At 45.0% G+C, this 27,409-nt stretch overlaps 1 protein-coding gene and 1 long non-coding RNA gene across 5 annotated transcripts in view; one reads left to right on the forward strand and one right to left on the reverse strand.

Moving 5' to 3' along the window:
* The window catches only part of CARF (calcium responsive transcription factor), a 103,843-nt gene that overhangs the window by 73,808 nt on the left and 2,626 nt on the right, over nucleotides 1-27,409 (reverse strand). The window contains exons 2-17 of one of the 4 annotated variants that reach the window (XR_014518839.1): nucleotides 26,373-26,491; nucleotides 24,507-24,731; nucleotides 23,769-23,886; nucleotides 22,944-23,070; nucleotides 22,470-22,554; nucleotides 19,958-20,147; nucleotides 17,798-17,918; nucleotides 16,529-16,672; nucleotides 13,973-14,197; nucleotides 11,403-11,565; nucleotides 10,302-10,377; nucleotides 7,989-8,046; nucleotides 6,103-6,203; nucleotides 4,245-4,590; nucleotides 1,549-2,348; nucleotides 1-1,179 (exon numbers count right to left, since the gene is read on the reverse strand). Coding sequence is in view for 1 of the 4 variants with exons in the window: in XM_083473783.1 (XP_083329909.1) it covers nucleotides 8,018-8,046; nucleotides 10,302-10,377; nucleotides 11,403-11,565; nucleotides 13,973-14,197; nucleotides 16,529-16,672; nucleotides 17,798-17,918; nucleotides 19,958-20,147; nucleotides 22,470-22,554; nucleotides 22,944-23,070; nucleotides 23,769-23,886; nucleotides 24,507-24,731; nucleotides 26,373-26,480 (1,611 nt within the window). In the remaining 3 variants the exon portion in view is untranslated. Of the gene's footprint in view, nucleotides 2,349-4,244; nucleotides 4,591-6,102; nucleotides 6,204-6,253; nucleotides 6,345-7,988; nucleotides 8,047-10,301; nucleotides 10,378-11,402; nucleotides 11,566-13,972; nucleotides 14,198-16,528; nucleotides 16,673-17,797; nucleotides 17,919-19,957; nucleotides 20,148-22,469; nucleotides 22,555-22,943; nucleotides 23,071-23,768; nucleotides 23,887-24,506; nucleotides 24,732-26,372; nucleotides 26,492-27,409 lie in introns of all 4 variants that reach the window. The other 3 variants (XR_014518840.1, XR_014518838.1, XM_083473783.1) reach the window with 3 other exon arrangements.
* Nucleotides 1,086-27,409, forward strand: part of LOC310693522 — a 27,359-nt gene continuing 1,035 nt past the window's right edge. The window contains exons 1-2 of the long non-coding RNA XR_014519220.1: nucleotides 1,086-1,192; nucleotides 26,616-27,132. This is a non-coding gene — a long non-coding RNA (uncharacterized lncRNA). The remainder of the gene's footprint in view (nucleotides 1,193-26,615; nucleotides 27,133-27,409) is intronic.

A 27,409-nucleotide genomic window follows, 5' to 3' on the forward strand; every position in this document is an offset into this window, starting at 1 on the left:
TATGTAGAATTGATTTTATAAACAGGGAAAAGCATTGTAGGAAATCAGTGCTCACAGTTTTCTGCCACCTTCCTCAGACCAAAGTCCTCAGGAATATGTTTATGACGACACACTAATCACACACAGAACACAAACGTCATCCTTTTGGTTTAAAAAAAATCCTCCAACTTTACATTTTAATATGAAACACTATAGAATGAGTATGTACAACACAAAACCTGCCTTCAAAATCGCACAAGCGAAAACATTTCCATATTCACATGATTAAATTGTATACAGCTCAAAGAAGTTATCGATCCTTCAAGTTTAAACATCAGAAACTGTCAGCCGCGAATAGTTTAGGTTTATGCAAAAGGCTTCATTTGTAACACACACACAATGTTGAGTTGGATCACAAGTCAATGGCTCTTAAGTCCTGTTAAAATCAATGGGAGCCAAGTCATGACACAATTCGGAACACAATCCCAGATGTGTGAATTGCTCACAGGAAATAATTTCAACTACTGCTTTATATGTGCAAAGAAAAAAAAATGGCATGAATTCACTGTTTCTGTGCTTTCATTTTTTAACCCTGCAGGTATGAATAATGCCATCAGAATTCTGCTTGGTACAAAGATAATTGAAATATCCCACGCTGAAATCCCCTTTCCTTTCATATGCTCCCCTTAGTGATGTGTGCATGCCTCCATCATTATTAACTTAATATTAACTTTCAGGAGGAATGTGAAAACATTCCCATTTACCCAGACACTTAGTAGCTGAAGAATACTGTTGCTGGAACCCCAAGATCACCAGATAAAATGTGGTTTTTTAAAACTATAACAGTCCCCCCCCAAGTGTGGAACAGTTTGCTACCCTAGTCACTTTCAGGAGAAAGGGCAGGATGTAACTTCAACAAATAATAAATAAACTGACAGTCTTCACATTAGAACGATCGCTCAATTTTGCATTCTTAAAGCTTTCTTGAAGAGGGTTGGAGGGATCACAAAAGGCTCAACTTACCCGTTAACTCGTGGATGGGACTGCTACGTATTTCTTGAACAGTCAAGACACATAACGGATTTTAGAAGTCTGTTCTACCACATGGTAAATGAATGAGCATGACTTAGCAGTAGGCTTTAAATCCCATTTGCTTCTCTGCGAAGGGTAAAGTGCACAGTGTAAGAATAGAGAGATCAGCTGAAGAGTAAAGGTACCCCTGCCCATACGGGCCAGTCGTGTCTGACTCTAGGGTTGTGCGCCCATCTCACTTAAGAGGCGGGGGCCAGCGCTGTCCGGAGACACGTCCGGGTCACGTGGCCAGCGTGACGAAGCTGCTCTGGCGAGCTGGCACCAGTGCAGCACACGGAAACGCCGTTTACCTTCCCACTAGAAAGCGGTACCTATTTATCTACTTGCACTTTAGGGGTGCTTTCGAACTGCTAGGTGGGCAGGAGCTGGGACTGCAGACGGGAGCTCACCCCGCCGCGGCTATTCGAACCACCAACCATGCGATCAGCAAGCCCTAGGCGCTGAGGATTTACACACAGCGCCACCTGCGTCCCCAGCTGAAGAGTAACTCTTCACCAAATGTAAGGGCTCTTTTTAGCCACTGAGCTCCATCGGTCGCCTGCCCGTTCAGTATATGGAGTGCAGAATGAGAAAAGACAACACCATCAATAAATCTGAAGGTTAATTGTAGGTATCAGGTGAAACCTTCTTCCACAATGTCAGCTAATCATACAAGTTCAACAGCTGGTTTTTTTGCTGGCAACCCAATTCTTTTCCAAAGGACAATCGTTTTCTCCCCTTTTCAGCTGCTGATTGGCTGGGTCTCAATTAATAAATGTCTCTTGGAATTCCATTGCTACTGCTATTGAGGCAAATGTCCTTGTGTGTGCTGAGACAAGTTAAAGGGTCCCCAGGTGGAGAGGAATCAATGAGAGCAGGCATTATTGGGCTCAAAATTATATAAAAAAATAATAATAATCCCCTCAGCAATCTGATTTCGGAAGGTCTTCTCAAATATAACCATAACAGGTCATTTGGGTATTGAAACATCATCCAAAGGAGGAAGATACTAGTAGCTTCACATGAGGAACGATCTGGGACTGGCAGTGAACCAGATCAGCTGTAAATCAAAGCAGTTGTCTATTACAGATTGTCATAAGGAGCCTGCATCAAATAATGTCCTCTCAAAAGCTGACCTATCTTCATTCCAAGTTCTCAACAGCCTTCATAGACTCAAGCACAGATGGCGCTTGCAAGTCTCTGTATTTCTCCATCTCTGGATATACTGCTTGTTCTTTTATTTCTTGATCTCTGCAAACAGCGTCCCCTTCTTCAGCTGCTGCTGCTGCTTCCTTCTCCTAAAAAAGGAAATAAAAGCATTAAAGTTAAAACTGATTTAAGACATCCCCGAGACGGGGTGAGCTCCCGTTGCTCAGTCCCTGCTCCTGCCAACCTAGCAGTTCAAAAGCACAAAGTGCAAGTAGATAAATAGGTACCGCTCTGGCGGGAAGGTAAACGGCGTTTCTGTGCGCTGATCTGCTTCGCCAGAAGCGGCTTAGTCATGCTGGCCACATGACCTGGAAGCTGTATGCCAGCTCCCTTGGCCAGTAAAGCGAGATGAGCGCCGCAACCCCAGAGTTCGCCACGACTGGACCTAATGGTCAGGGGTCCCTTTACCTTTAACTTTACCTTTGACAGCTGTACTGCTCTAACAACTGGTGGATGCAAGTTAAACTACTTGCAGAAGCGGCAAATCGTAATATATGTGGGAAGGCAAGAAAATAGTAGGCACCCGCCCCCCTTCACACTAATTGCATACAGACAAGAATACATATGAACAATGCCATCCTTCAACACACCAAGACAAATCACAAATCAAGTTAAATTTTTAAAGTTCTCAGTAGAGTTTCTTCCTCATTATTTGTAATTTTGTAGAGTTCTGCACAAAAACTATGGTGTTGAGTTCCTTTTGAGGATGGAGAAAGACACTGCAACCATTATCATGCTGACGCAATTCCTTTCAAACACACTTCAACAGAGCCAATAATTTCCATGGTGTGAAATATTGAGGCTGAAGACTCTGCAAAGCTAACACCTTGCCTTCAACCATAGATACAAGGTTATGAAAGGCTAAGAAACAGAAGGCTGCATAGCCTCTTTCTGTTCTTCCTATGGGAGAAATGCACAAAGGGACAGATTTGTCCACTTCTCTAAACTATTGATCGTATATTGTCTAGACTCCATTGTGCAGCTCAACAATTAAGCCCCTTGTGGGAAGAAACACTGGTTTGTACCCAGAACAGCTTCCGGGTGTTGATTAAAGAAAACGACCCCTTCTGTGATTTATTTCTGTGATTTATCTGTTTGCTTGTCCATACTCCTTACTCTGGAGTAGTCTCTTTGGTGATATATTTCTGTACGACTCTGCTTTAGGATTTAGCAACTATTCAGAGTTTCAAAGCCTACAACGGGCATGTTTACCTGCCATGAAAGTGTATACAGTGGTACCTCAGGTTACATATGCTTCAGGTTACATATGCTTCAGGTTACAGACTCCGCTAATCCAGAAATAGTACCTTGGGTTAAGAACTTTGCTTCAGGATGAGAACAGAAATTGTGCTCCGGTGGCACGGCAGCAGCGGGAGGCCCCATTAGCTATAGTGGTGCTTCAGGTTAAGAACAGTTTCAGGTTAAGAATGGACCTCCAGAATGAATTAAGTACTTAACCCGAGGTACCACTGTATACACCAGATGAGCTCAAAATATAATGCTCCGAGAAGCCCGCACACCCCCTGAAGCGGCATTACAGTGGTGCCTCGCAAGACGAAAAGAATCCGTTCTGTGATTCTCTTCGTCTAGCGGTTTTTTCGTCTTGCAAAGCAAGCCCATTGACGGATTAGCGGATTAGCACTATTAGCGCTATTAGCGGCTTATCTGCTGATCGGATCAGCTGATAAGCGGCTTAGCAGCTTAGAAAAAAGGGGGGAAGGGGGAAAAACCCGCAGGAACTCGCAAGGCATTGTCGTCTTGCGAAGCAAGCCCATAGGAAATTCGTTTTGCGAAGCACCTCCAAAACGGAGGCACCTCTTTCGTCTAGCGAGTTTTCCGTCTTGCGAGGCATTCGTCTTGCAGGGCACCACTGTATTAAATGTTGTCAGATACCAGCTAGCAGTCACCTCAACCATCCTTATGAAACAGACAGCTAAGAAGTAGAAATTTTTGCATGTTGACAACCTAGAGAGATTTGTACTTACTAAGAGCTGGACAGTTGTCTGCCGTCTGTGCGGGAACGGTCTGCTCATCTCCCAAAAGACTTTGATTCGTTCCAAGAGCTTCAGCATCCCCCATGCTGCCAACAGTTACAAACTGACCCAAAGCCACAACCCTTTGATTTGGTCCATGTTGTTCTCCAAGCGCTGATGTTGTAGCCTTGTTCTGTGTTTGGCTGAAACTTGCTTGAAGGTTATTATCCTTATTGAATATAGGTCGGATGGTTAACTGCCTCCTTGTGGAATGTGTAAGGCTTGAGGGCTGGAGAGATATTTGTCTATCCACCTTCAGAAGGGCTGCTGCTTCATCAAATGATTGCAACTGTAAACCCTAGAAAAGTAAAAGTTTGTTTAAAAAAGTCTACACGTTCACCCACCAAAGTGCAAAATAGCAAATGAAGTTCCATGACTAACTTCAAGTTGGGTAGTTTCTGAATCCTAACTAGGATACAGTGGTGCCTCGCAAGACGAAAAGAATCCGTTCTGTGATTCTCTTCGTCTAGCAGTTTTTTCGCCTTGCGAAGCAAGCCCATTGACGGATTAGCGGATTAGCGCTATTAGCGGCTTTTAGCGGCTTATCGGATCAGCTGATAAGCGGCTTAGAAAAAGGGGGGGGGAACCCGCAGGAACTCGCAAGACATTGTCATCTTGCAAAGCAAGCCCATAGGAGATTCATTTTGCGAAGCACCTCCAAAACGGAAAACTCTTTCGTCTAGCGAGTTTTCCGTCTTGCGAGGCATTCGTCTTGCGGGGCACCACTGTATATGGAGTGGCCAAGTGAGGATTCCCAGGTGAGATCCTCCCTCTATTGTGTGGGCAGGTAATCCCTCCCCTACCTGGCCTGGTCTCCTTGGCAACGCTTCCCCCAGGTGGGATTGGACAACTGACTGAGGTAGGCGGAGACCTCCAGGTATCCCACCTGAGGGAAGGCAAAGCCAAGCCTATGCTGATGGAGCCGCTCCAGATCCAGGGGCTGCACGCGTCCACGCAAAGGGCGCCCCCCCCCCCCGTTTTAAGCGGGGAGCGGTCATTTCTGAATCCTAACTAGGATATATGGAGTGGTACTATCACCCCCCCCAAAAAACCCACCCAGAACACACACACACACACACACTGTGTCAGACCAGCAATGCCTAAATTGTAGGTATGAACTGCAATTCTCTCCCTGTAAACGGGAGGTTGCCAACAAGTGTGTTTCCAGCAGTTACTGAGTGCAGTTACTCATGCGTTGTAGGGATCTAAAATGTCTTTCTTCAAGGAAATGCATGCTGCAGGAATATCACAGTTTACCATCAGTCAAGTCACAATATTTTGTTCCTGGATACTGCCTCAACAGGAGTGATTGGTGCTATGAAGAACACAATTGTGCAAGTGTCACTTCTAGGACAAAGTCTGCATTGTGAAATCTATAAAGCAGACAGCTTGTGTCCCTTCAGACGTGCACTTGTCTTCTCCTGCAAAGAAGGGCACATTTCCCCTGATATTTAAAGAAAAAACCCAATACAATGGTACCTCGGGTTACATACGCTTCAGGTTACATACGCTTCAGGTTACAGACTCCGCTAAACCAGAAATAGTACCTCGGGTTAAGAACTTTGCTTCAGGATGAGAACAGAAATCACGCAGCGGTGGCGCAGTAGCAGCAGGAGGCCCCCATTAGCTAAAGTGGTGCTTCAGGTTAAGAACAGTTTCAGGTTAAGAACAGACCTCCGGAACAAATTAAGTACTTAACCCGAGGTACCACTGTACACAAACTATAATACAATGGTCCTGTGCTGTACAGGTAACTCCCTGATCCCAGACTACTAATTTTTTGACAGCTTGTTATAGAAACCGTAGTTACCTTTTGCTGGGTAAATACTATGGGCTGGAGTAACTCTGAAGTTAAGAGCTCCTTTGCTCCATTTGATTCCACTTTGATTATGGTTTTCTCTGGTGAGCTCCCTACAAAAACAACCAGAGACAAAGTGACATGAGGCAGGGGCACTTCTTACCTTCGATAAAAGCTTATCTAATCAGCCATCCAAACTAAATCCCCAGATATATCTCATGCAGTATAAAGTACTTTGTTGAATGGTCAGTAGTCCATAGAGGAATATTGAAAGAAAACAAGGGAGTAGAAAGCAGGAAAGGAAGTTGAGTGACTATTACAGTGAGTATTTGAACATTAAATCACAGGAAAATGAATGAGTTACTTGCTTACTCTTTTCTTAGTTAGCATTACAGGTTAGTTACAGGTAGGCAGCCGTGTATCTGAAGAAGTGTGCATACTCACGAAAGCCCATACCAATAACAAACTTAGTTAGTGTCTAAGGTGGGGGACGCGGGTGGTGCTGTGGGTTAAACCACAGAGCCTAGGACTTGCCGATCAGAAGGTCGGCAGTTTGAATCCCCACAACGGGGTGAGCTCCCGTTGCTCGGTCCCTGCTCCTGCCAACCTAGCAGTTCGAAAACACCTCAAAGTGCAAGTAAATAGGTACCGCTCCGGCAGGAAGGTAAACGGCGTTTCCGTGCGCTGCTCTGGTTCACCAGAAGCGGCTTAGTCATGCTGGCCACATGACCTGGAAGCTGTACGCCGGCTCCCTCGGCCAATAAAGTGAGATGAGCGCCGCAACCCCAGAGTTGGCCACGACTGGACCTAATGGTCAGGGGTCCCTTTACCCTTTTACCTTTATAAATGTCTACTTAGAACATAAGCTCCACTCATATAAGTTTGTACAGGACTGCTGCCTTAAGTGTGCTAGGGATATAATTTGATTTGATATTTTTAGTTGTATTTAACTAATAATTTAATATATTTAAATGTTTGTTTTATTGTTTTGTATTCTGCTTTGTAGCAGCGGCCCACTTAGGGAATTTGTAAAATAATAAAAGCAGTAGCTGATGCTGATTTATCTCTAAATAAATACCATATACTTTACTGTATTGATGTGCATTCATTTGCCATGGTTTCTGCTAAAGCAATGGCTCAAGTAAATACAGCAATTACTGTACCTCAGGGGTGCCCAAACTTTTTTCAAAGAGGGCTAGATTTGATGAAGTGAACATGCGTGAGGACCACCCAAAGTTGTTGAGCTTTTTTTAGGATTTAACCCCAAAATTGTTGGGATTACGTCCCCGAAATCGGCTTTGAACACAAAACATCTACAGCAACATCTTGTGGGTTCATTACACCAACACTTCAAATAGATATACAGTGGTACCTCGCAAGACGAATGCCTCGCAAGACGAAAAACGCGCAAGACGAAAGAGTTTTTCGTTTTTTGAGTTGCTTTGCAAGACGAATTTCCCTATGGGCTTGCTTTGCAAGACGAAAACTTCTTGCAAGTTTGTTTCCTTTTTCTTAAAACCGTTAATACCCAGGGAAACCGTGCTTCGCAAAACGAAAAAAATCACAAGACGAAAAAACTCGCAGAACGAATTAATTTCGTCTTGCGAGGCACCACTGTATTAGCACAACACATTTAGGATCAAATTTACTAGCTGCAAATTTGTGGCTTCACTGAGATAAATACTATTGCCAGAATCTCTACGTTACTTAGAGTCACAAATTATTGGAAGCAAGCTATAAATAAAAAAACAGCTACTATAAAAATATGCAAATAAGTATGTCTGCTCCCTGAAGGGTAAAAATTAATTGATGAATAGAATATATATGGACATATTTCAAATTAAGCGCCCTAGGGCCAAAAAACCGATCTCTTACGCTGCCAGCAATTAAATTCTTACCTTCCAGTTCCAGGAGTGGGATGTGTTTTTCAGTTCAGTTGGTCCGTTTCAAGAGTTGCTAAAATACAAGTTAAACACACACAGAAAAAGGCTCAGCTTAATGTGCAATTCGCCATACATACACTGGTATAAGCAATACATTGCATCAGTTAGGTCACCAACTAACATATGAGGAATTGCACGCTCTCCTTTTGCTGCATGCCCCCTAAATCTGTTCTGGCTTCCCCCCACCACAAACCTTGTGGGGAGGAGAAGCCTTACACTAACGCAAGGATTTAGTTGCATACTGTCCTAAGCTCTGGAGCAGAACCAGTGGCGTAGCATGGGGGGTGCCAGGGGTGCCGGGCGCAACATCTGAGGGGGGCACGAGTCCAGAGGGAAGGGACAAGTTCCTTCCTCCGCCGGGCTCCCCGCCGCCACCCTTGCGCCCTAGCGCGCGCGCGCCCCCCGCCGCTGCTGCGGCTGCGCTCCACTCACTGCTCGCAGGAGGAGCAGCTGCTGCAGCAGCGCCGCCACCGACGCCTGGCCGGGCACGGGCAGCCTCCGCACCCCGACGCCGATGCCATCCCCTCGGCCCAGCCACAGGCAGCGGCTGCTTCTGCCGACTGGGAGGGAGGAGAGCTCCGAGGGGCCTCGCCGTGCCCAGCGCTCCCCAAAACCCTCCGAGAGGAAGCTGGCGGGCAGGCGAGGGTCTCCCGGCAGAAGGGGGCGCCACTGGCTCCGGCTCTCAGCGCAAGTCTCAGCCGCGGGGGGGGGGAGGACGGAGCACGGCTGGAAGCCTCCGGACCCGGCCAGGAGGAGGAGAGGCGCTCGCCAAGCCCGGATCTGGAGCTCCACCTACAGCCCAAGGAGAGGAGGGGGCGGGGAGGCGCCCGAGGGGAGGGGGCTTCGGCTGCCTCGGCCCGCGGGGGCTCCGCAAATAATAAATTTAATAAATTCCTGCTGAGCCTTTGGGGGGGTCCTTGGCTCCTTCACTCGCCCCCAGCCCCAGTGGCGTAGCGTGGGGGGGTGCAGGGGGGCCGGGCGCAACATCTGGGGGGGCGCGCTCGCACTCGAGTGCTAAAATCCACGGGTTAGGGGGCGCAAATTACTTGCCTTGCCCCGGGTGCTGACAACCCACGCTACGGCACTGAGCAGAACACACACCCAAGGAATTCATTCCAATATTGGAGAAAACTCTACACTCGTAATACGGCACTCTGCTTCATACATAAGTCAATAGGTGATCCTCTGTGTACAGTGGTGCCTCGCAAGACGAAAAGAATCTGTTCTGAGAGTCTCTTCGTCTAGCGGTTTCTTCGTCTTGAGAAGCAAGCCCATTGACGGATTAGCGGATTAGCACTATTAGCGCTATTAGCGGCTTTTAGCGGCTTATCGGCTTAGCGGATAAGCGGTTTAGCGGCTTAGAAAAAGGGGGGAGGGGGAAAAACCGCAGGAACTCGCAAGACATTTTCGTCTTGCGAAGCAAGCCCATAGGAGATTCGTTTTGCGAAGCACCTCCAAAACGGAAAACTCTTTCGTCTAGCGAGTTTTCCGTCTTGCGAGGCATTCATCTTGAGGGGCACCACTGTATTTCAGACTCCTTGCATTCACAAGGAGCCACTACCTCGTGGCTTAGGGACATTCCTAAGGATTTTGCTGCAACTTCCTGTACCAGGCTATTTTTTTGCTACCCACCCTCACAACTATCACTTCCAAAGGGCTCGTCACACCACAGCAAAGGGAAGTGCACAAAGAATCATTCAAAGGACAACATTTAAACAATAAATTGTAAAAAAGGCATTTACTTTTAAGGCGCATGAACTGTAAGATGAAAAACAAACCCAACCCATAATAATAATAATAATAATAATAATAATAATAATAATAATAATTGGTGAAGGAATGAGACTTTGAAACTGCCTCTGAAATTGGCACGGTTAAGCGATAAAATAAAGCAGGGGTTCCCAAACTGTGGTCTAGCAGATCAACAATGGCCTGCAATCTTCATTCAGGTGGACCATGGCATTTCTGCATTAAATATTTCTATTGATTTTGAATGGCATTTTAATTGTTTTCTTTATTATTTTGCAATTTGAATTCTATGCAATGCAAATTTGAAAACTACATAAGAAATAAAATAAGTAATAAAATTACAGTTAAAAATCATATAACATCTAGCACAGTGTGTTACAATTGTGACCGCAAACAGGAAAATCTAAGTGGCCCACCAAGCTATTGAAGAAGTTGGGGAGTTTGGGAACCACTTATATAAAGGCTACATAGCGTTAGGATTAACTCAGCAACAAATACATGTTTTCAGCTTGCTCCTACCCTCAGTAGGTGAAGATGCAAGTGTAACAGTCACTGTTTCAGTAAGAATATTACCACTGTCTGTTGTCCATTGAAGCTGAAAAGAGGAAGAAGAGCCATTTAAAGACGCCAACACTCTTATCACGTGTTGACACACATCCAAATCACCATGAAAAGACAAAAACTGAAATGCAGATTTACTTATTTGTTCTTATACTCTTATCTTTTAGATTCCTCCTTCTTAACCCTTCTGTGGTTTTAAGAAACAGTTAACTTGGTGTCAAACAAACCCTGGTCAAGTAATCACTTAAAGAAATAAAAGCCAAGCCTTCTGCCATGTGGAATATTAGTAAAACCTTCGTAGTGCTCTTTGATATTTGAGTTGCTCTAGCTAGGAGTTAGGGACGTGGGTGGCGCTCTGGGTTAAACCATAGAGCCTAGGACTTGCCGATCAAAAGGTCGGCAGTTCGAATCCCCGCCACGGGGTGAGCGCCTGTTGCTCGGTCCCCGCTCCTGCCAACCTAGCAGTTCAAAAGCACGTCAAAGTGCAAGTAGATAAATAGGTACCGCTCTGGCGGGAAGGTAAACAGTGTTTCCGTGTGCTGCTCTGGTTCGCCAGAAGCGGCTTAGTCATGCTGGCCACATGACCCGGAAGCTGTACGCTGCCTCCCTCGGCCAGTAAAGCGAGATGAGCGCCGCAACCCCAGAGTCGGTCACGACTGGACCTAATGGTTAGGGGTTCCTTTACCTTTACTTAGATAGGAGTTTGCCATGAACTTGCTGAGTGACAACCCCAAATAATTTTAGCTTGTCACTTGTTCTATCAGATATCTATTAAGTGACCATTTGAGTAGGTAAATTTGCTCTACTAAAAACAATGTTTTTTTTGTTTTAGCATACTTTATACTCTGTTTCTCATTTTGACAATACTGTATCAATCACCTTAGTAGGCAATTTAATTGTAATTTACTCGGGGGGTGGGGGTGGGAATTATTTGTGCTAATGCCTTTGAAACAGTTATCCTAAGAGAGACTCAAGAGCAAGCAAAGAAGACTGTCCACAAAATGACCACAAAACTTGTCTGAAAGAGAAAGACAGGAAAAAAGAAGAGTCCGCGTTTACCATTGCCGGAATAGTTTCTGAGTTGTATAATATCTTCCCATTTCTTAGCGACTTCTGCACTTCATGAATGTGGTTCTTGAGATCATTTACAGTAGGAAAGAAAGACAAGTTGTGCTTCTCTGGCACTTCATCAGGTCTGAACAATTCTCGTTCCACAAATTTTCTGTTGAGTATTAGAAATGGGGGGAAAGAGAGGATTAAACACGTGTTGATACGTGATTTATTGTACCTGCCGCTCTTCCGAACAACATACAATCAAGGCTTGGGAAGTTAACATTCCTTCCCCAAGCAGGGTAGAGCTCACACTCACAGATGGAGGTCTCCGGCCTCTCCTTTTCCTTATGCATCTGGAGACTGGGGTATCCTTGGGAATGGTGCAGGGGCCTACAAATGAAGCAAGACTTCGTGGAAGTCCCCTTCAAGCCCAAGTGTTTTACTCTTGTTGTTTAGTAGTTTAGTCGTGTCCAACTCTTCGTGACCCCATGGACCAGAGCACGCCAGGCTCTCCTGTCTTCCACTGCCTCCCGCAGTTTGGTCAAACTCATGCTGGTAGCTTCAAGAACACTGTCCAACCATCTCGTCCTCTGCCGTCCCCTTCTCCTTGTGCCCTCCATCTTTCCCAACATCAGGGTCTTTTCCAGGGAGTCTTCTCTTGGACTACTGCAATGCGCTCTACGTGGGGCTACCTTTGAAGGTGACCCGGAAACTACAACTAATCCAGAATGCGGCAGCTAGACTGGTGACTGGGGGCGGCCGCCGAGACCACATAACACCGGTCTTGAAAGACCTACATTGGCTCCCAGTACGTTTCCGAGCACAATTCAAAGTGTTGGTGTTGACCTTTAAAGCCCTAAACGGCTTCGGCCCAGTATACCTGAAGGAGCGTCTCCACCCCCATCGTTCTGCCCGGACACTGAGGTCCAGCGCCGAGGGCCTTCTGGCGGTTCCCTCATTGCGAGAAGCGAAGCTACAGGGAACCAGGCAGAGGGCCTTTTCGGTGGTGGCGCCCGCCCTGTGGAATGCCCTCCCATCGGATGTCAAGATGATGGACAACTACCTGACATTCAGAAAACATCTTAAGGCGGCCCTATTCAGGGAAGCTTTTAATGTATGATATTTTAGTGTTTTTTGGTTTCTGTGGAAGCCGCCCAGAGTGGCTGGGGAAACCCAGCCAGATGGGCGGGGTACAAATAATAAATTATTATTATTATTATTATTATTCTCTTCTCATAAGGTGGCCAAAGTATTGGAGCCTCAGCTTCAGGATCTGTCCTTCCAGTGAGCACTCAGGGCTGATTTCCTTCAGAATGGATAGGTTTGATCTTCTCGCAGTCCATGGGACTCTCAAGAGTCTCCGCCAGCACCCTAATTCAAAAGCATCAATTCTTCGGCGATCAGCCTTCTTTATGGTCCAGCTCTCACTTCCATACATCACTACTGGGAAAACCATAGCTTTAACTATACGGACCTTTGTTGGCAAGGTGATGTCTCTGCTTTTTACTCTACTAACATACATTTAGCCTGATTATCCAGGGTCAGATTTTTTTTCTTTAAATCAGATTTTTTTTAAATTTAAATTGGATTTTTAAAATAAAATGCTTTGGGTGGGCAGAATCTTCCTAAAGACAGGTTTCTACATTATAGTCCAAAGGCTATTCATCAGCAAATAAGGATTTGTTTTAAGTTTTTCATGTGTACTAAAACTCAGTTTAAAGTTTAAAAGAGAAAAACATGTTTAACCACATCAGTTAACAAACATGGCTGCACATGCTATAATGTTATGGTTTCAGTTAAATAAAGTGTTTAAATTGTTATTAAGGAAATGATTATTTTTATCCTTCCAATAAAGTACAGCAGAAAAGTTGTCCAAATATAAACAGTTAACTTATTAAACCTCACAATAATTTCCTAACTATCTGTCTATGTATTTCTAATAGTATAACCAAATTAGTAATCTTTGATATAGCTATAAAAACTACTCTGAAAAGTTCTTATTCCAAAAATGAAACCTTCATCTGGTTGTAAATATTAAGATTATGCCAGCAAGAATATGTCTTTCTGTAAAAAAAAAAAAAAAATGATTTAAATCAAGTCTTACTGACTAGTGATTTAAATCAAATCCACCCTGTGATTAACCCTACTGGAAATTTTGCTGGACTACTTAGGAAAAATCCAAAAACTTGCAAAAACAAAACAACCAGGCAAACAGAAGATTGGTAAAGAAAATCTAGAATACCAATATGTAAAGCTTTCTCTTCTGTGCAGTGTAAGAAAAACTACAACTTAGCCTATACTTTGGACTCTTGAATAATCTCAGATATGGATAATAAAGTAGTAAGTTTCTATGCTATAGGCTTAGCGACTAGAGGTTTACTACAGGTCTCTGGGGTGCTCTTTCCAATTGGTCTGAAAAGCACCTACCTTGATATATGGGAAGGCTCTGTGCAACCACATTCCACTCCCAAAAGAGCCAAAATGTCGAAATCAGGACAGGGGCAGAGAGCGGGCGCTCTGTCATAACCCACACAAAGTGGAAGAAGTGTCTTGTGTAGAGACTTACAGAGACTTACCGTAACTGTTTCCTCACTGCGTAGACTTGTTCTATTCCTTGAGACACTAGCTCTCGGATCTTATCTGCAACTTGCGGGTGAAGTCGCGAGGGCAGCGTGCAGCTTTCGTCTTTGCCTGCATCGTCCTCTCCCTCAGGAGATGGTATGGAGAATGGCGATCGTGGGAGGCACATCTCTAGCTCATGATACTGATGAGCCTGCTGAGTGGGTAACTGCACATACCACCTGGCGAGAAAAATTGGCAGATGCAACTCCCAAGAAAGTAATTCCTTTTTCCAGCAGGAGGGGGGAAACCAACTCTAGTGAATATTTCAGGTCTGTCTAACTCAGGCATAGGCAAACTCCAGCCCTCCAGATGTTTGGGACTACTATTCCCATCATCCCTAGCTAACAGGACCAGTGGTCAGGGATGATGGGAATTGTAGTCTCAAAAAAACGTCTGGAGGGCCGAGTTTGCTTATGCCTACTCAAACCCTATTCTTATTAGTACAAAACCTGTGCAACCCCCACCCCACCCCCGATTAGAATGGTGGCAAATGATTTCCTAATCTTCTGGGGTGTCTTGATCGACTGAAATCACACACAACCTTTGTTAGCCAAGTCAGCACATAAAAATCTCCCAATGAGAATGCACAAATGGAAACATCAACAAAATGTGGTGTGGAGCACTCCTGTTCAGGGGTCTGGCCAGTCAACTATGTCCTCTTCCAGAATACTTCATTCCACTCCCTGCTAGTTTCCAGCTCTCTCCCCGGCTCCTTCACAACTCGGGACACTCATTCTGTGGCCCCTGACAATGTCCAATCCCAACTGGGTTGTGTTGGGAGGGTTTGGCCCTGTATGGTTTTTCCTCCCTGAATATATATACTTCCGCTGTTTTTGCAGCTCCTTCAAACATTACAATGCTTTCCTTTTGTTTCTTAAGTTGCCTTGATTTTGTTGCACAGCTGTTAGCACTCAGCACCCAAGTTTGTTTGCTAGGAGCGATCAAACTAAATGGGTTTCTGAGACATTCCTAATACAGTGGTACCTCTGGTTACATACTTAATTCGTTCCGGAGGTCCATTCTTAACCTGAAACTGTTCTTAACCTGAAGACCACTTTAGCTAATGGTGCCTCCTGTTGCTGCCGCACCACCGCCGCGCGATTTCTGTTCTCATCCTGAAACAAAGTTCTTAACCCGAGGTACTATTTCTGGTTTAGCGGAGTCTGTAACCTGAAGCGTATGTAACCTGAAGCTTATGTAATCCGAGGTACCGCTGTAGATGCCTCACAGGGCCGGATTTAGGTAAGCTACTGAAGGTAATGGGGCCCTTTATATGTCCAGCTGTCCTTTGTCAACAACAAATTGTCGCTGTTTTTTGTGTTGAATATATGCTATATGGTAATTTATGGACCTGATAGGTATCGAAAGCCATTTGCACATAACAAAATATGTACCGTATTTTTCGCTCTATAACACGCACCCGACCATAACACGCACGTAGTTTTTAGAGGAGGAAAATCCGTAGGCATGCCACCCGTAGGCATTCCCTCCATAACACGCACAGACATTTCCCCTTACTTTTTAGGAGGAAAAAAGTGAGTGTTATGGTGCAAAAAATACGGTACTTTGTCAAAGTAACTGTTGAACTTATCTTATATTTTGGAAATGCACATCCAGGTTTTTTTCTCCTTTAAAGTTTTTTGGGGCCCCCAAGAGAGTGGGGCCCTAAACTATAGCTTGTTTAGCTTATACTTAAATCCTGCACTGACGCTTCATTAAAATACATGTAGAGAATTACTGTGCTGCAAAGGAAGATCTGTGGCCTTAAAGCCAAGTTTCGCTGTTTTACTTGGAACAATAGAGTGAAATTTGGGTCAGGATGATTTTTAAGTTAGCACAGGTATACAACTGGGCAGTGCAGAAGAAGGGTTAAACACAAATGCAATCTGTGTATAAGCATTTGCTGTTATACCAACTTATCAGGAGTGATGTATGCAGTGGCGTAGCGTGGGTTGTCAGCACCCGGGGCAAGGCAAGTAATTTGCGCCCCCTAACCCGTGGATTTGCGCCCCCTAACCCTAACCCCCAGGTGTTGCGCCCGGTGCGGCCGGCCCCCCCTGCACCCCCCACGCTACGCCACTGGATGTATGGAAGTGAGAGCTGGACCATAAAGAAGGCTGATCGCCGAAGAATGGATGCTTTTGAATTATGGTGCTGGAGGAGACTCTTGAGAGTCCCATGGACTGCGAGAAGATCAAACCGATCCATTCTTAAGGAAATCAGCCCTGATTGCTCACTGGAAGGACAGATCCTGAAGCTGAGGCTCCAATACTTTGGCCACCTCATGAGAAGAGACGACTCCCTGGAAAAGACACCGATGTTGGGAAAGATGGAGGGCACAAGGAGAAGGAGACGACAGAGGACGAGATGGTTGGACAGTGTTCTCGAAGCTACCAGCATGAGTTTGACCAAACTGCGGGAGGCAGAGCCTGGCGTGCTCTGGTCCATGGGGTCACGAAGAGTCAGACACGACTAAACAACAACAAATCAAGCTGAAAGACATACATTACCTGAGAACCCCACCAGCACCAATCAGGTTTTTCTTCAGCACGTTGAAAGCTTTCTCCTGTTCCACACGTAAAAGTTTCTTATCAATTTTGGGGTCTGTTGGAACTCTATACTCGGGGAACTTCTGGACCTTCTTAATATAGATCCTGTCACAGGAAAGGAGGGGAAGGAATCACAACACAGAGACTACGACAAACAAACACATTTTCTTATTCGATTAAGACGTTTTAGAATGAAAAACACCTAACTATTTAAAGAGGTGGAAGAGTGACACGACCCCTTAAAACATATTTGCCCCCCATGGAGGCTCTTATCTATTTTTATAATATTGGTAGTAACATTTACTTGCAAAAAAATTTTGTACGCTGTTGATCAGATAAACATTTGTTCTATTTACTAAAATGTTTGAAGGCTTCTAGAGTGGCTGGGGAAACCCAGCCAGATGGGCAGGGTACAAATAATATATTGGTTAATTATTGAATAATAATAATAATAATAATAATAATAATTTATTATTTATACCCCGCCCATCTGGCTGTTTCCTCAGCCACTCTGGGCAGCTCCCAATCGAATGTTAAAAACAATACAGCATTAAATATTAAAAGTTCCCCTAAACAGGGCTGCCTTCAGATGTCTTTTAAAAATAGGATAGCTGCTTATTTCCTTGACATCTGATGGGAGGGCGTTCCACAGGGTGGGTGCCACTACCGAGAAGGCCCTCTGTCTGGTTCCCTGTAACCTCACTTCTCACAATGAAGGAACCGCCAGAAGGCCCTCGGTGCTGGACCTCAGTGTCCGGGCTGAACGATGGGGGTGGAGACGCTCCTTCAGGTATACAGGACCGAGGCCGTTTAGGGCTTTAAAGGTCAGGACCAACACTTTGAATTGTGCTCAGAAACATACTGGGAGCCAATGCAGATCTCTCAGTTATGTGGTCCTGGCGGCCACTTCCAGTCACCAGTCTAGCTGCAGCATTTTGGATTACTTGCAGTTTCCGGGTCACCTTCAAAGGTAGCCCCACGTAGAGCGCATTGCAGTAGTCCAAGCAGGAGATAACTAGAGCATGCACCACTCTGGCGAGACAGTCTGTGGGCAGGTAGGGTCTTAGCCTGCATACCAGGTGGAGCTGGTAGACAGCCGCCCTGGACACAGAAATAACCTGCGCCTCCATGGACAGCTGTGAGTCCAAAACGACTCTCAGGCTGCACACCTGGTCCTTCATATTCATTATGAATATTATTATTCTAATTTCCTGGCTATCCATTGCTTACCTTGCAGGGCAGGTGGCTTTGTACACTTGGCAGGAAACATCCTCCTGTTCACCAGTTTTCCTGGGCTGAAAACCCTTCCTTCGGGGCCCATATTGGCACTCCATCACTATGGCTCTGCTTCCTGTTTCGAGGGAAATACTGCATGTTCATTGCGACAGATATTTTGTTTCCTCGGCAGATCAGTTTGGGATAGGGATGGGGGGAAATACATTCGTTCAATAAGCCAAATCCAGAAGTGGCCAACCCTCCGTGGGCCATTCTGACGAATTGGGGGGGGCACCCAACTGTCAATAATCTGACACCATATAAAGTCAGGGGATTCAAACTTCAAGCCACACACTTGCAAAGAAAGACTCTACCTTTGCTGTTCCGGCTGGAATTCAGCACTTTTTGAATCTAAGCCACAGCTGAAGGACAGTGGCGGAGCAAGCCGATTGGGCGCCTGGGGCGGCGCATGTGCCCTGCACCCAGGGGTGGGGCCAGCTGGGGCAGGACGCTTTGAGGAGCCTGCCTGCCTCCTCCCACTCAGCCGCCCTACAGCTGACAGGGAAGTGGCAGGTGGACTGTTTCCGGCAGCACAGCGCCTGTGGGCGCCTGAGCCACTGTGTCACTCCCAGGAGAGACGCATGGCTCAGGCGCACTGCAGGCCCCACGGTGAGTGCCACCCGGCATTTTCATAGAATCATAGAGTTGGAATAGACCACAAGGGCCATCGAGTCCAACCCCCTGCCAAGCAGGAAACACCATCAGAGCACTCCTGACATATGGTTGTCAAGCCTCTGCTTAAAGACCTCCAAAGTAGGAGACTCCACCACACTCCTTGGCAGCAAATTCCACTGTCAAACAGCTCTTACTGTCAGGAAGTTCTTCCTAATGTTTAGGTGGAATCTTATTTCTTGTAGTTTGGATCCATTGCTCCGTGTCCGCTTCTCTGGAGCAGCAGAAAACAACCTTTCTCCCTCCTCTATGTGACATCCTTTTATATATTTGAACATGGCTATCATATCACCCCTTAACCTCCTCTTCTCCAGGCTAAACATGCCCAGCTCCCTTAGCCGTTCCTCATAAGGCATCGTTTCCAGGCCTTTGACCATTTTGGTTGCCCTCCTCTGGACACGTTCCAGTTTGTCAGTGTCCTTCTTGAATTGTGGTGCCCAGAACTGGACACAGTACTCCAGGTGAGGTCTGACCAGAGCAGAATACAGTGGCACTATTACTTCCCTTGATCTAGATGCTATACTCCTATTGATGCAGCCCAGAATTGCATTGGCTTTTTTAGCTGCCGCGTCACACTGTTGGCTCATTTTGTCAACCCCCCCCCCAGTGGAGACACCCGGGGTGGCCTGCCCCAACTCACCCCCTTCCTCCGCCCCTGCTGAAGGAGAACCAGTAGCAGAGCCAGCCAGCCCATGAGGTGGGGTAAAGCAGCTGCCTTGGGCAGAGGAAGCGCAAGCGCAGCACCTCTGCAGATACCTTGCCCACCTGCACCGCCGGAGAACCGGCGCTGGCAGAAGCACCCATTTCCGTTGAGATTTTATGAGATCTCACAGAAAGTTGCGAGAGCTTGTAAACCACATGAGAGCTCGCAGGAAACCAGCGCCACCTCTCCGGCGGCAGTGGCGGCAGCTGACAGGAAGCACATTCCTGTTTCGCCTCTGGCGGCCAAACAGGACACATCGTACCTGACCTCACTAAATGCAGGGGCTAGTCCTAAGACTCTGTTAAAAACAAATGATTTAAGAATTTAACACTGCTAGAGAGCAAGAGACGTGTGTGTTCCATGACAATAAAGTTTTCATAGGTAAAAAAAGAAGGTATGGCCCGTGCACACTATTTATTTGAAGATGGCATAACTGTTTATTTCATCACAATTGTATGTATATAAAGACATCTCCATAGTGGCTTCCAAACATGTAATAGAGATTATATCTGTGTAGAAAAGGGTTCTGTGACGAGTTCTAAATGACATTTTTCCTCAAAAGACTAGAACACAGGTACCAACGCACAAGCACACAGCAGAATATGAGTGAAAACCACTACAATGTAGGCACTGAGACTTTCCCCTTTGTGACCTTTCACAATACCTACAGATATTCTGCAAAGCAAAATGTAGCAGTCTCTTTAATAAATGTGAAAACCATTAAGAAGAAAGAAAGTTACCAGCATTGACAAAAGGGATCCCATCAAATGGAACATACTGTGATTTCCACATCAGCCTCGTGGCAGGTTTAGCTGGGCTTGGAGACTGGCGCGTGCCCCACACGCTGTGTGTCTGCTGCTTGTGCACTGTTAGAATATTCTCTAATTCTGTTTCACTTGAACAATAGCCACGGTATGAATCCCCAATTTTCTGCATGAAGAGGAGGTGAAATAATAGGATTTATTCACCAATTAAAATGCTATTTGGAGTTCAGGAATTCAGTATCATCACGAGATGCCTGTGGCAATCTGGTGTGTTGTACGCACATAATCTGCAGGAGACAGAATTTTCCCAAGAGTTTCTTCCCTTCCCAATTTTCCTGAGTTTAAGATGCAGTTTCTGGGTTTATTTGTTGCAAACAGTGTTAAACATTTTATGTTTTGCCAGAACTCCATGTACCCCCTTTAACTGTACAGTCATACCTCGGGGTGAATATTTTCAGGGTGAATATTTTCGGGTTGCGCTCTGTGGTGACCAGGAAGTAATGGAACGCGTTACTTCCGGGTATTGCCGCTCGCACATGCGCAGACGCTCAAAATGACGTCACGCGCATGCGCAGAAGTGGCGAATCACGATCCGCGCATGGGCAGACGGGGGGTGCATTCACTTCAGGATGCGAACGGGGCTCCGGAACGGATCCTGTTCGCATCCAGAGGTACCACTGTATATGACTGAAAGCTCAGTAACCAAGTATGGGTATAATGCTATTTTGGAAAGCAACGCTTTTTCATTTCTGCCAACTTTTACTGCTGTACATGATTCTAAAGAGAAATGTCTGCTGAGCAGCGTACACCATCTCCAATGATTTTCCTTATATGCCTATTTAATGTCAAACACCCAAAATACTATTTTAAAAACACAGGCAAGTGCATAAAGCCATTTCAATATTATATGGAGTAACAGCCAAACAGAAAACTCCTGGGAAAATTGTGTGCTATTGTAACAAGTTCTCCGATCAGTCAAAGCACAGTGGTACCTCAGGTTTTGAACCTAATTCGTTCCCAAGGTCCGTTCTTAACCCGAGGCTGTTCTTAACCTGAGGTGCGCTTTCGCTAATGGGGCCTCCCACTGCCGCCAGCACGTGATTTCTGTTCTCATCCTGGGGCAAAGTTCTCAACCCGAGGCACTACTTCTGGGTTAGCGGAGCTTGTAACCCAAAGTGTTTGTAACCTGAGGTACCACTGTATTTTAAAAGTATGCAAGCTAAAGGTTATAGTCATCACCCAAGAAAGATATAAATATTATGTTGTCAGCTATTCTATGGCCTTTTGGCGAAGGGCAGTATACAGTGGTACCTCCGTTTGCGGACGAGATCCGTTCCGGAGCTCTGGTCGGATCCTGAGGTTTTCACTACCAGAGGTGCCTGTTCTGCGCATGTGCAAGGCACGGTAGAGTGCTTCTGCGCATGAGGCAAAACCCAGAAAAATACTTCTGGGTTTGCCGCGTTTGCATCCTGAAGTTTATGTAACCAGAGGGTTACATAATGCGAGGTACTACTGCATGTCTACAATTTTCTTAATAAAACCAAAACAAATGAACTGCTCAGGAGTTTAAGGCGGTTTAGAAGATGACTCGTGGTAGCAAAGCCTTGCCATAAACAGTGTATTCATCAGATGAAGGGCTTGACTAAAAGGCAATCCCTCTCTGCTTGTTGCATTTCATGAAAGATACTAGTGAAAAACTTACACAGCATGCCTTTTCCAGAAACTAATTACAATTACTTTCCCACTTTCAACTAAGTTGCTAGGGCCATTTACCGTATTTTTCACTCTATAGGATGCAACGGACCATAGGAAGGGGAGAACAAGGGGGGAAAATTCTCCCCCTCTCTGCTCAGCGCCCCTTCAGCGAAGTGGCAGGAGAAACGGAGCGGAGAAACGGAGCAGGAGAAATGGAGAGGGAAAACTGTGCAGCGCCTCTCCAGCGAAGCGAAGCCTGGAGAGCAAGAGGGATCGGTGTGCACCGACCCCTCTCGCTCTCCAGGCTTCAGGTGGCTATCCGCAAGCCTTCGGAGCACAGTGGGAACTCCTGCTGCACTCTGAAGGCTTGCGGATAGCCGCCTGAAGCACCCAGAGCGCAGCGGGAATTCCCGCCGCACTCCGGTTGTTTCAGTGGCTTCAGCGAAAGCAACACGAAGCCTCCGGAGCGCGGGGGGAGCTCTCCCTCTGCGCTTCGGAGGCTTCACGTTGCTAACGCTGAAGCCAAGGAGCCTGCATTTGCTCCATAGGACGCACACACATTTCCCCTTAATTTTTTGAGGGGGAAAAGTGTGTCCTATAGAGTGAAAAATACGGTACATTCCATGACATCCACTTAAATCCCCCTCTGGCTACCACTAGACTGCCTTAGCTCCGAACAAACTACAAGACAGTTTAACTGACAAACGTCAAGTAACTAAGAAGTCTAGCCACCTCCAATACCAGTTTGTGAGATGAATACTTTGCTCAGTTGTTGTTGTTGTTTTTAGCTCACCTCACAGTTCCTGAGACGGCGAGCCCAGGTAGGTGTGTTTGAGGACAATGGTTGAGGGGAAACTGGAAAAGTGTCTTCCAATAACCTGAACAATAAATGCAAAATGGGATAGAGAGTCAAAACAAATCCATGCAAATAAACATGTAATCGCAGATTTAGACGATGTTGCTATATTAAAGACAGAAGCAGATTGCTTTTCACTTCTTGCGGTTAACATTTGTAAGGCAGTATTTGCAGTACTTAAAAAATATTTTAAAAGCTATCATTCAAAGCAACAACCGACTCTTTCACTTTATTGCTGCAAGCCTTCAGGGACAAGATGGTTTAGGAATCTCCTATGTCAATCATTAGAAAGCAACCTGTGACCATTTCATAGATGCAACAAGAGGAAGTTCAGCTAAAATACTGACAATGGGAAAAACTGCAGAACTTCACAGTTTGTCTGAGAAGAGATTTTCTCATCTTCTGACCTACCTGGTGGCTGTTGCTTTGGACACTGTAAGAGATGCTTGAGGATGAAGGATGTATCTGCTTGTACCGTCTGCAACAGCAGCCACTGCAACAGTTCGCAAACTCCCACCATTTCTCTCTTCTGAAGCATCTTAGGAAAAAGATGGGGGGGGGGGACACGTCCCTCTTTAATACGTGCATAGATAACCAAGAAAGCGCAATTCAGAAAACTGGTGAGCAATTAGCAAGCAGCAGCCTGAGACTGAAATGTGAATCTGTCTCTGCCAAACCCTGAAACCTCCTAGAATGGAGAGGCCCTGTTCTAATAGAGCTAAGGGCACAGCTTTTAGAATGTGCTCTTCCATAACTACCACAAGCTCAGCTAAAAGTTGGTTTAGCAACGCCACCGAGAAAAAAAGAGGGGCTCCATCTTGCTTGTGTATGTTTGCGAAATTCTACATTTCCTGTTCTCAAGTCAAATAAATCTTGAGTCAAAGGAAGAAAAGGAAAGAACCTATCCCAGTGTGCTACAGGTACAAAATATAGTCCGTACTTTGCACCTAGCAGCTGTGACCTTTGCAAGCAGCAGCACACAGTCTGCTGTTAAGGAACGTCTCAAGAAAAAGAAGCTTGAATAGCCTGTGAGAAGCCCACCTCTTCAAATTCCAAGTTTACAATTAAAATTATTGATTCTGAGTGTGGAAATACTGTACAATTACATAATGAAGGTGTATGTCTTGGCACCAGAATTCACAAATTGAAGGTTAAGTGCTTTCACCTAGTAGCATGTTGTACTGATTTCAGTGGAACTTGCTTCCACATAGTCTGTTGGGACACCATGTACCTTACCCTGAGAACTGGTGACATCCAGAAGTTGACCTTGTGGAATAATCACTTGTGCCATTCCCGGCTGAGAAGGAATAACGTGCAACACTTGCCCGTTTTCAGACTGGCTGGCAACTATCATCTTTGAAGGAAACAAAGAAATGGTATAATGAATATCATATACTATTTGAGAGATAGATTTATAACAATAAGCTTCAAGCCAATCTGAAATTATTCATCTCTGTTTTATAGAAAAATCAGAAACAACTGAGATCTATATTTGAATTTAAGCAAAGAGACTCAAGTTCTTGCTGATAAGATCCACATATTGATCGAATTCCCCCTGCCCCAGATATTTAATAATAATAATAATAATAATAATAATAATAATAATAATAATTTATATCCTGCCCTCTCCAGCCAAGACCAGGCTCAGGGCGGCTAACAACCAATAATAAAAACAAGTTGATTAAAATACAACTTAAAAAACAAGATTAAAATACAACATTAACATTATTTCAAGGTTCCCTTAACACAGCGATTCGACAAAGCCACAACACACTTAATCCACATATCTGTTTAAGAAGTACAGAAGACTAATGTGTTATTAAGGTTGGCAATTAAAAAAATATTCAGCTATTTCGTCAACAAAACATAACGCAGATTAGGGCATTATTACATTTCAACACAGGGTTCCTTTTTCAACTACATTGGAGGGAAAACTAAACAAACAAAAACTGCCCTAAAGATGTATTTACTCACCATGTGAGTGCTGGACCCCTCTGAGGATTGTACTTCATAAAAGGGATGGCCACTCTGGTGTACAAGTTGAAACCCTTCTGCTGAAAAAGGGAGCGTCTGGGACAGGCGCATTTGTCCATTCAGTGACTGAGAAATATCTTCCGAAATGGGCGCTGTGATGGGCAGGACTGCCTGAGGAACATTTGGCCCAAAGGATGGGTCCCCGGTTTCCACATATGCTAGATGCTGTCATACAGAATATATATTGGCATCTTTTCAATCATTTGTTTTTTTTTAAATCTTCGGAATAGCAAATGGTACCTTAGTACCAAGATGACCAGTGAGGCAATTTCTACTCAAACCTGAGTTTTCTGGCTGAACACTATGGCCAGAAAAGCCACCTCGATTGGACTGCCATCATCCCTCTTGTATCATCTGGGCTATGATACCATCCTTGAATCCCTGAGGCAAAAGCTTTGGGACATTTCACCTAGCAACCTGCAATCTCGATCTCATGTAATCTGTGGCCCAGTAGAAGCAGGAATCCAATACAGTGGTACCTTGGGTTAAGTTCTTAATTTGTTCCGGAGGTCCGTTCTTAACCTGAAACTGTTCTTAACCTGAAGCACCACTTTAGCTAATGGGGCCTCCTGCTGCCACTGTGCTGCGGCTGCACAATTTCTGTTCTCATCCTGAAGCAAAGTTCTGAACTCGAGGTAATGTTTCTAGGTTAGCGGAGTCTGTGACCTGAAGCGTATGTAACCTGAAGCGTATGTAACCCAAAGTACCACTGTATGGGTACAACTTTCAGATACCCTCATATCTTAGGAACCTGTCTGTACCAACCTATCGGCATTTATTTACCAAAGCCAAACTAAATGTATTTCCTTCGGAAGTGCTAAATGGTAGACTGAGAGGCATCCCTTATCAGAATAGGCTTTGTTCATGTTCTCAGAAAGTCGATTGCATGAAGCATATCTTGCTGTATTGTGGGCAGTACGAGCAAGCAAGGGACCAACTGATCAAACTCCTACCGGCAAATCTGCTGGGAAAATCTGAAGCCTCCCATATCAAAAATCTTTTGGATGATAGGTCCAATGATATTACACTGGCCGTGGCAAAGTTTCTTTCGGAAGTCAAAAGAAGCATAGATCATCCAAGCTCGAGACAAAACAAAATGACCGCCTCGGTTTCTCTCTCTTTTGTGGTTGGCTGTCAGAACTGTATTTTGTCCTGAAATTGTTCTATGGGTCTCTGGACCACAATAAAGATTATTATATACTCAAACCACACCCATCCACCAGCTGATGTCACTTTGTTTTAGCAACACCTTTGGGACCGCAAGGGACGCAGGTGGCGCTGTGGGTTAAACCACAGAGCCTAGGGCTTGCCGATCAGAAGGTCGGCGGTTCGAATCCCTGCAATGGGGTGAGCTCCCGTTGCTTGTTCCCTGCTCCTGCCAACCTAGCAGTTCAAAAGCACGTCAAATTGCAAGTAGATAAATAGGTACCTCTCCGGCGGGAACGTAAACAGCGTTTCCATGTGCTGCTCTGGTTCGCCACATGACCCAGAAGCTGTACGCCGGCTCCCTCAGCCAATAAAGCGAGATGAGCGCCGCAACCCCAGAGTTGGTCACGACTGGACCTAATGGTCAGGGGTCCCGTTACCTTTGGGACCGCAAAGCACTCGACATTACCGACAAATTTGGCCTGCGAGGTCAATTCACACAGGGTTGCCAAATTTTGAGCAGTAAATAAGAGGACACATTTGCCAACTTCTACTTTTAACTATGGAATGCTGTAACGATTCTATGCATAAAAAAGACCTGGAAAAAGAGGGCATATGGCAACCCTATGAAAGTTAACAAATATATGACTGATCACTTACCTGGAATACTTGGTCCTCGGTTTCCACCTCTTCAGTATTATTAGAGTTGCCCAATAAGTCACTAGCTCTCTCCATACTGGCTTCAGGATCAACTCCATTTTCTTCCATTACAGAACAGACTAGAAAAGAAATATTTAGAATCTGAACCCTGGTATTCTGCCATAGATAAACCCACAGCGCCACCCGCGTCCCTCTTTCTGCCACAATACAGTCTAATTTCCTCTGACATTTCCTCCTTTCTAGGTAGATTTCACATTTCAGAGACCAATACGGTACCTATTTTCATTTGAATTAGTGTTTAAAATTGCAATCCTACACCCAATTACCAGGTACTAAGACGCGTTGCACTCTGAGGGATTTGATTTTTTAGTAGATTTGTGTATGATTGTGTTGCAAACCCTCTTTGGCATTCCCAAGGCTAAAATACTTTTCATCCTTAATAAAACAGAACTTTCTGACATAATTAATCAGCTTCCATGTTATTAGAATCTCAAGGTAATGCTATGATGGATTAGCAAGAAAGCATACATTGGAACTGTAAGAATTTCTATTCTTTTTAAAAGTTTCTAGTCCTCAGGACTGCTGCAATAAATTTGGCAGCAAGATGGCCAAAAAACCCCAATAATCAATCAGAAACAATTTTGGATGTAGTTTGCAAGTCTCTGAGATCCAATTACTTTACTACTTACTATTGGAAAATATAAATATTTGGGGAAGTTGCATTAATGTACAGTACACATTTAGGATACCAACTAAGAGAGTTTGTGTACTGGTCCAGTAAACGCTTCCGCTGCACCACCAGCAACAGCTCTCTTTGCAGAGCATTAATTAAGTCCAGTGCAGAGATTCTTGTTGCAGTACAAGCTTCAGAGTCTCAGCAGCAAAGAAATAACGACACAGGGAAGCCTGTCTTTCCAAAGACAGGTTTATTGCAGAAAGATAACAAACACCTCCGGAGCTTTCGGACATTTTTGCTTCACGCCCCACAGGCAGAGAAAACAAACACTCTTTATATACTGAGCAACTTAACAACTTAA

The sequence above is a fragment of the Podarcis liolepis genome, assembly GCF_965112155.1.
Source record: "Podarcis liolepis genome assembly, chromosome: 1".
Taxonomy (NCBI): Eukaryota; Metazoa; Chordata; class Lepidosauria; order Squamata; family Lacertidae; genus Podarcis; species Podarcis liolepis.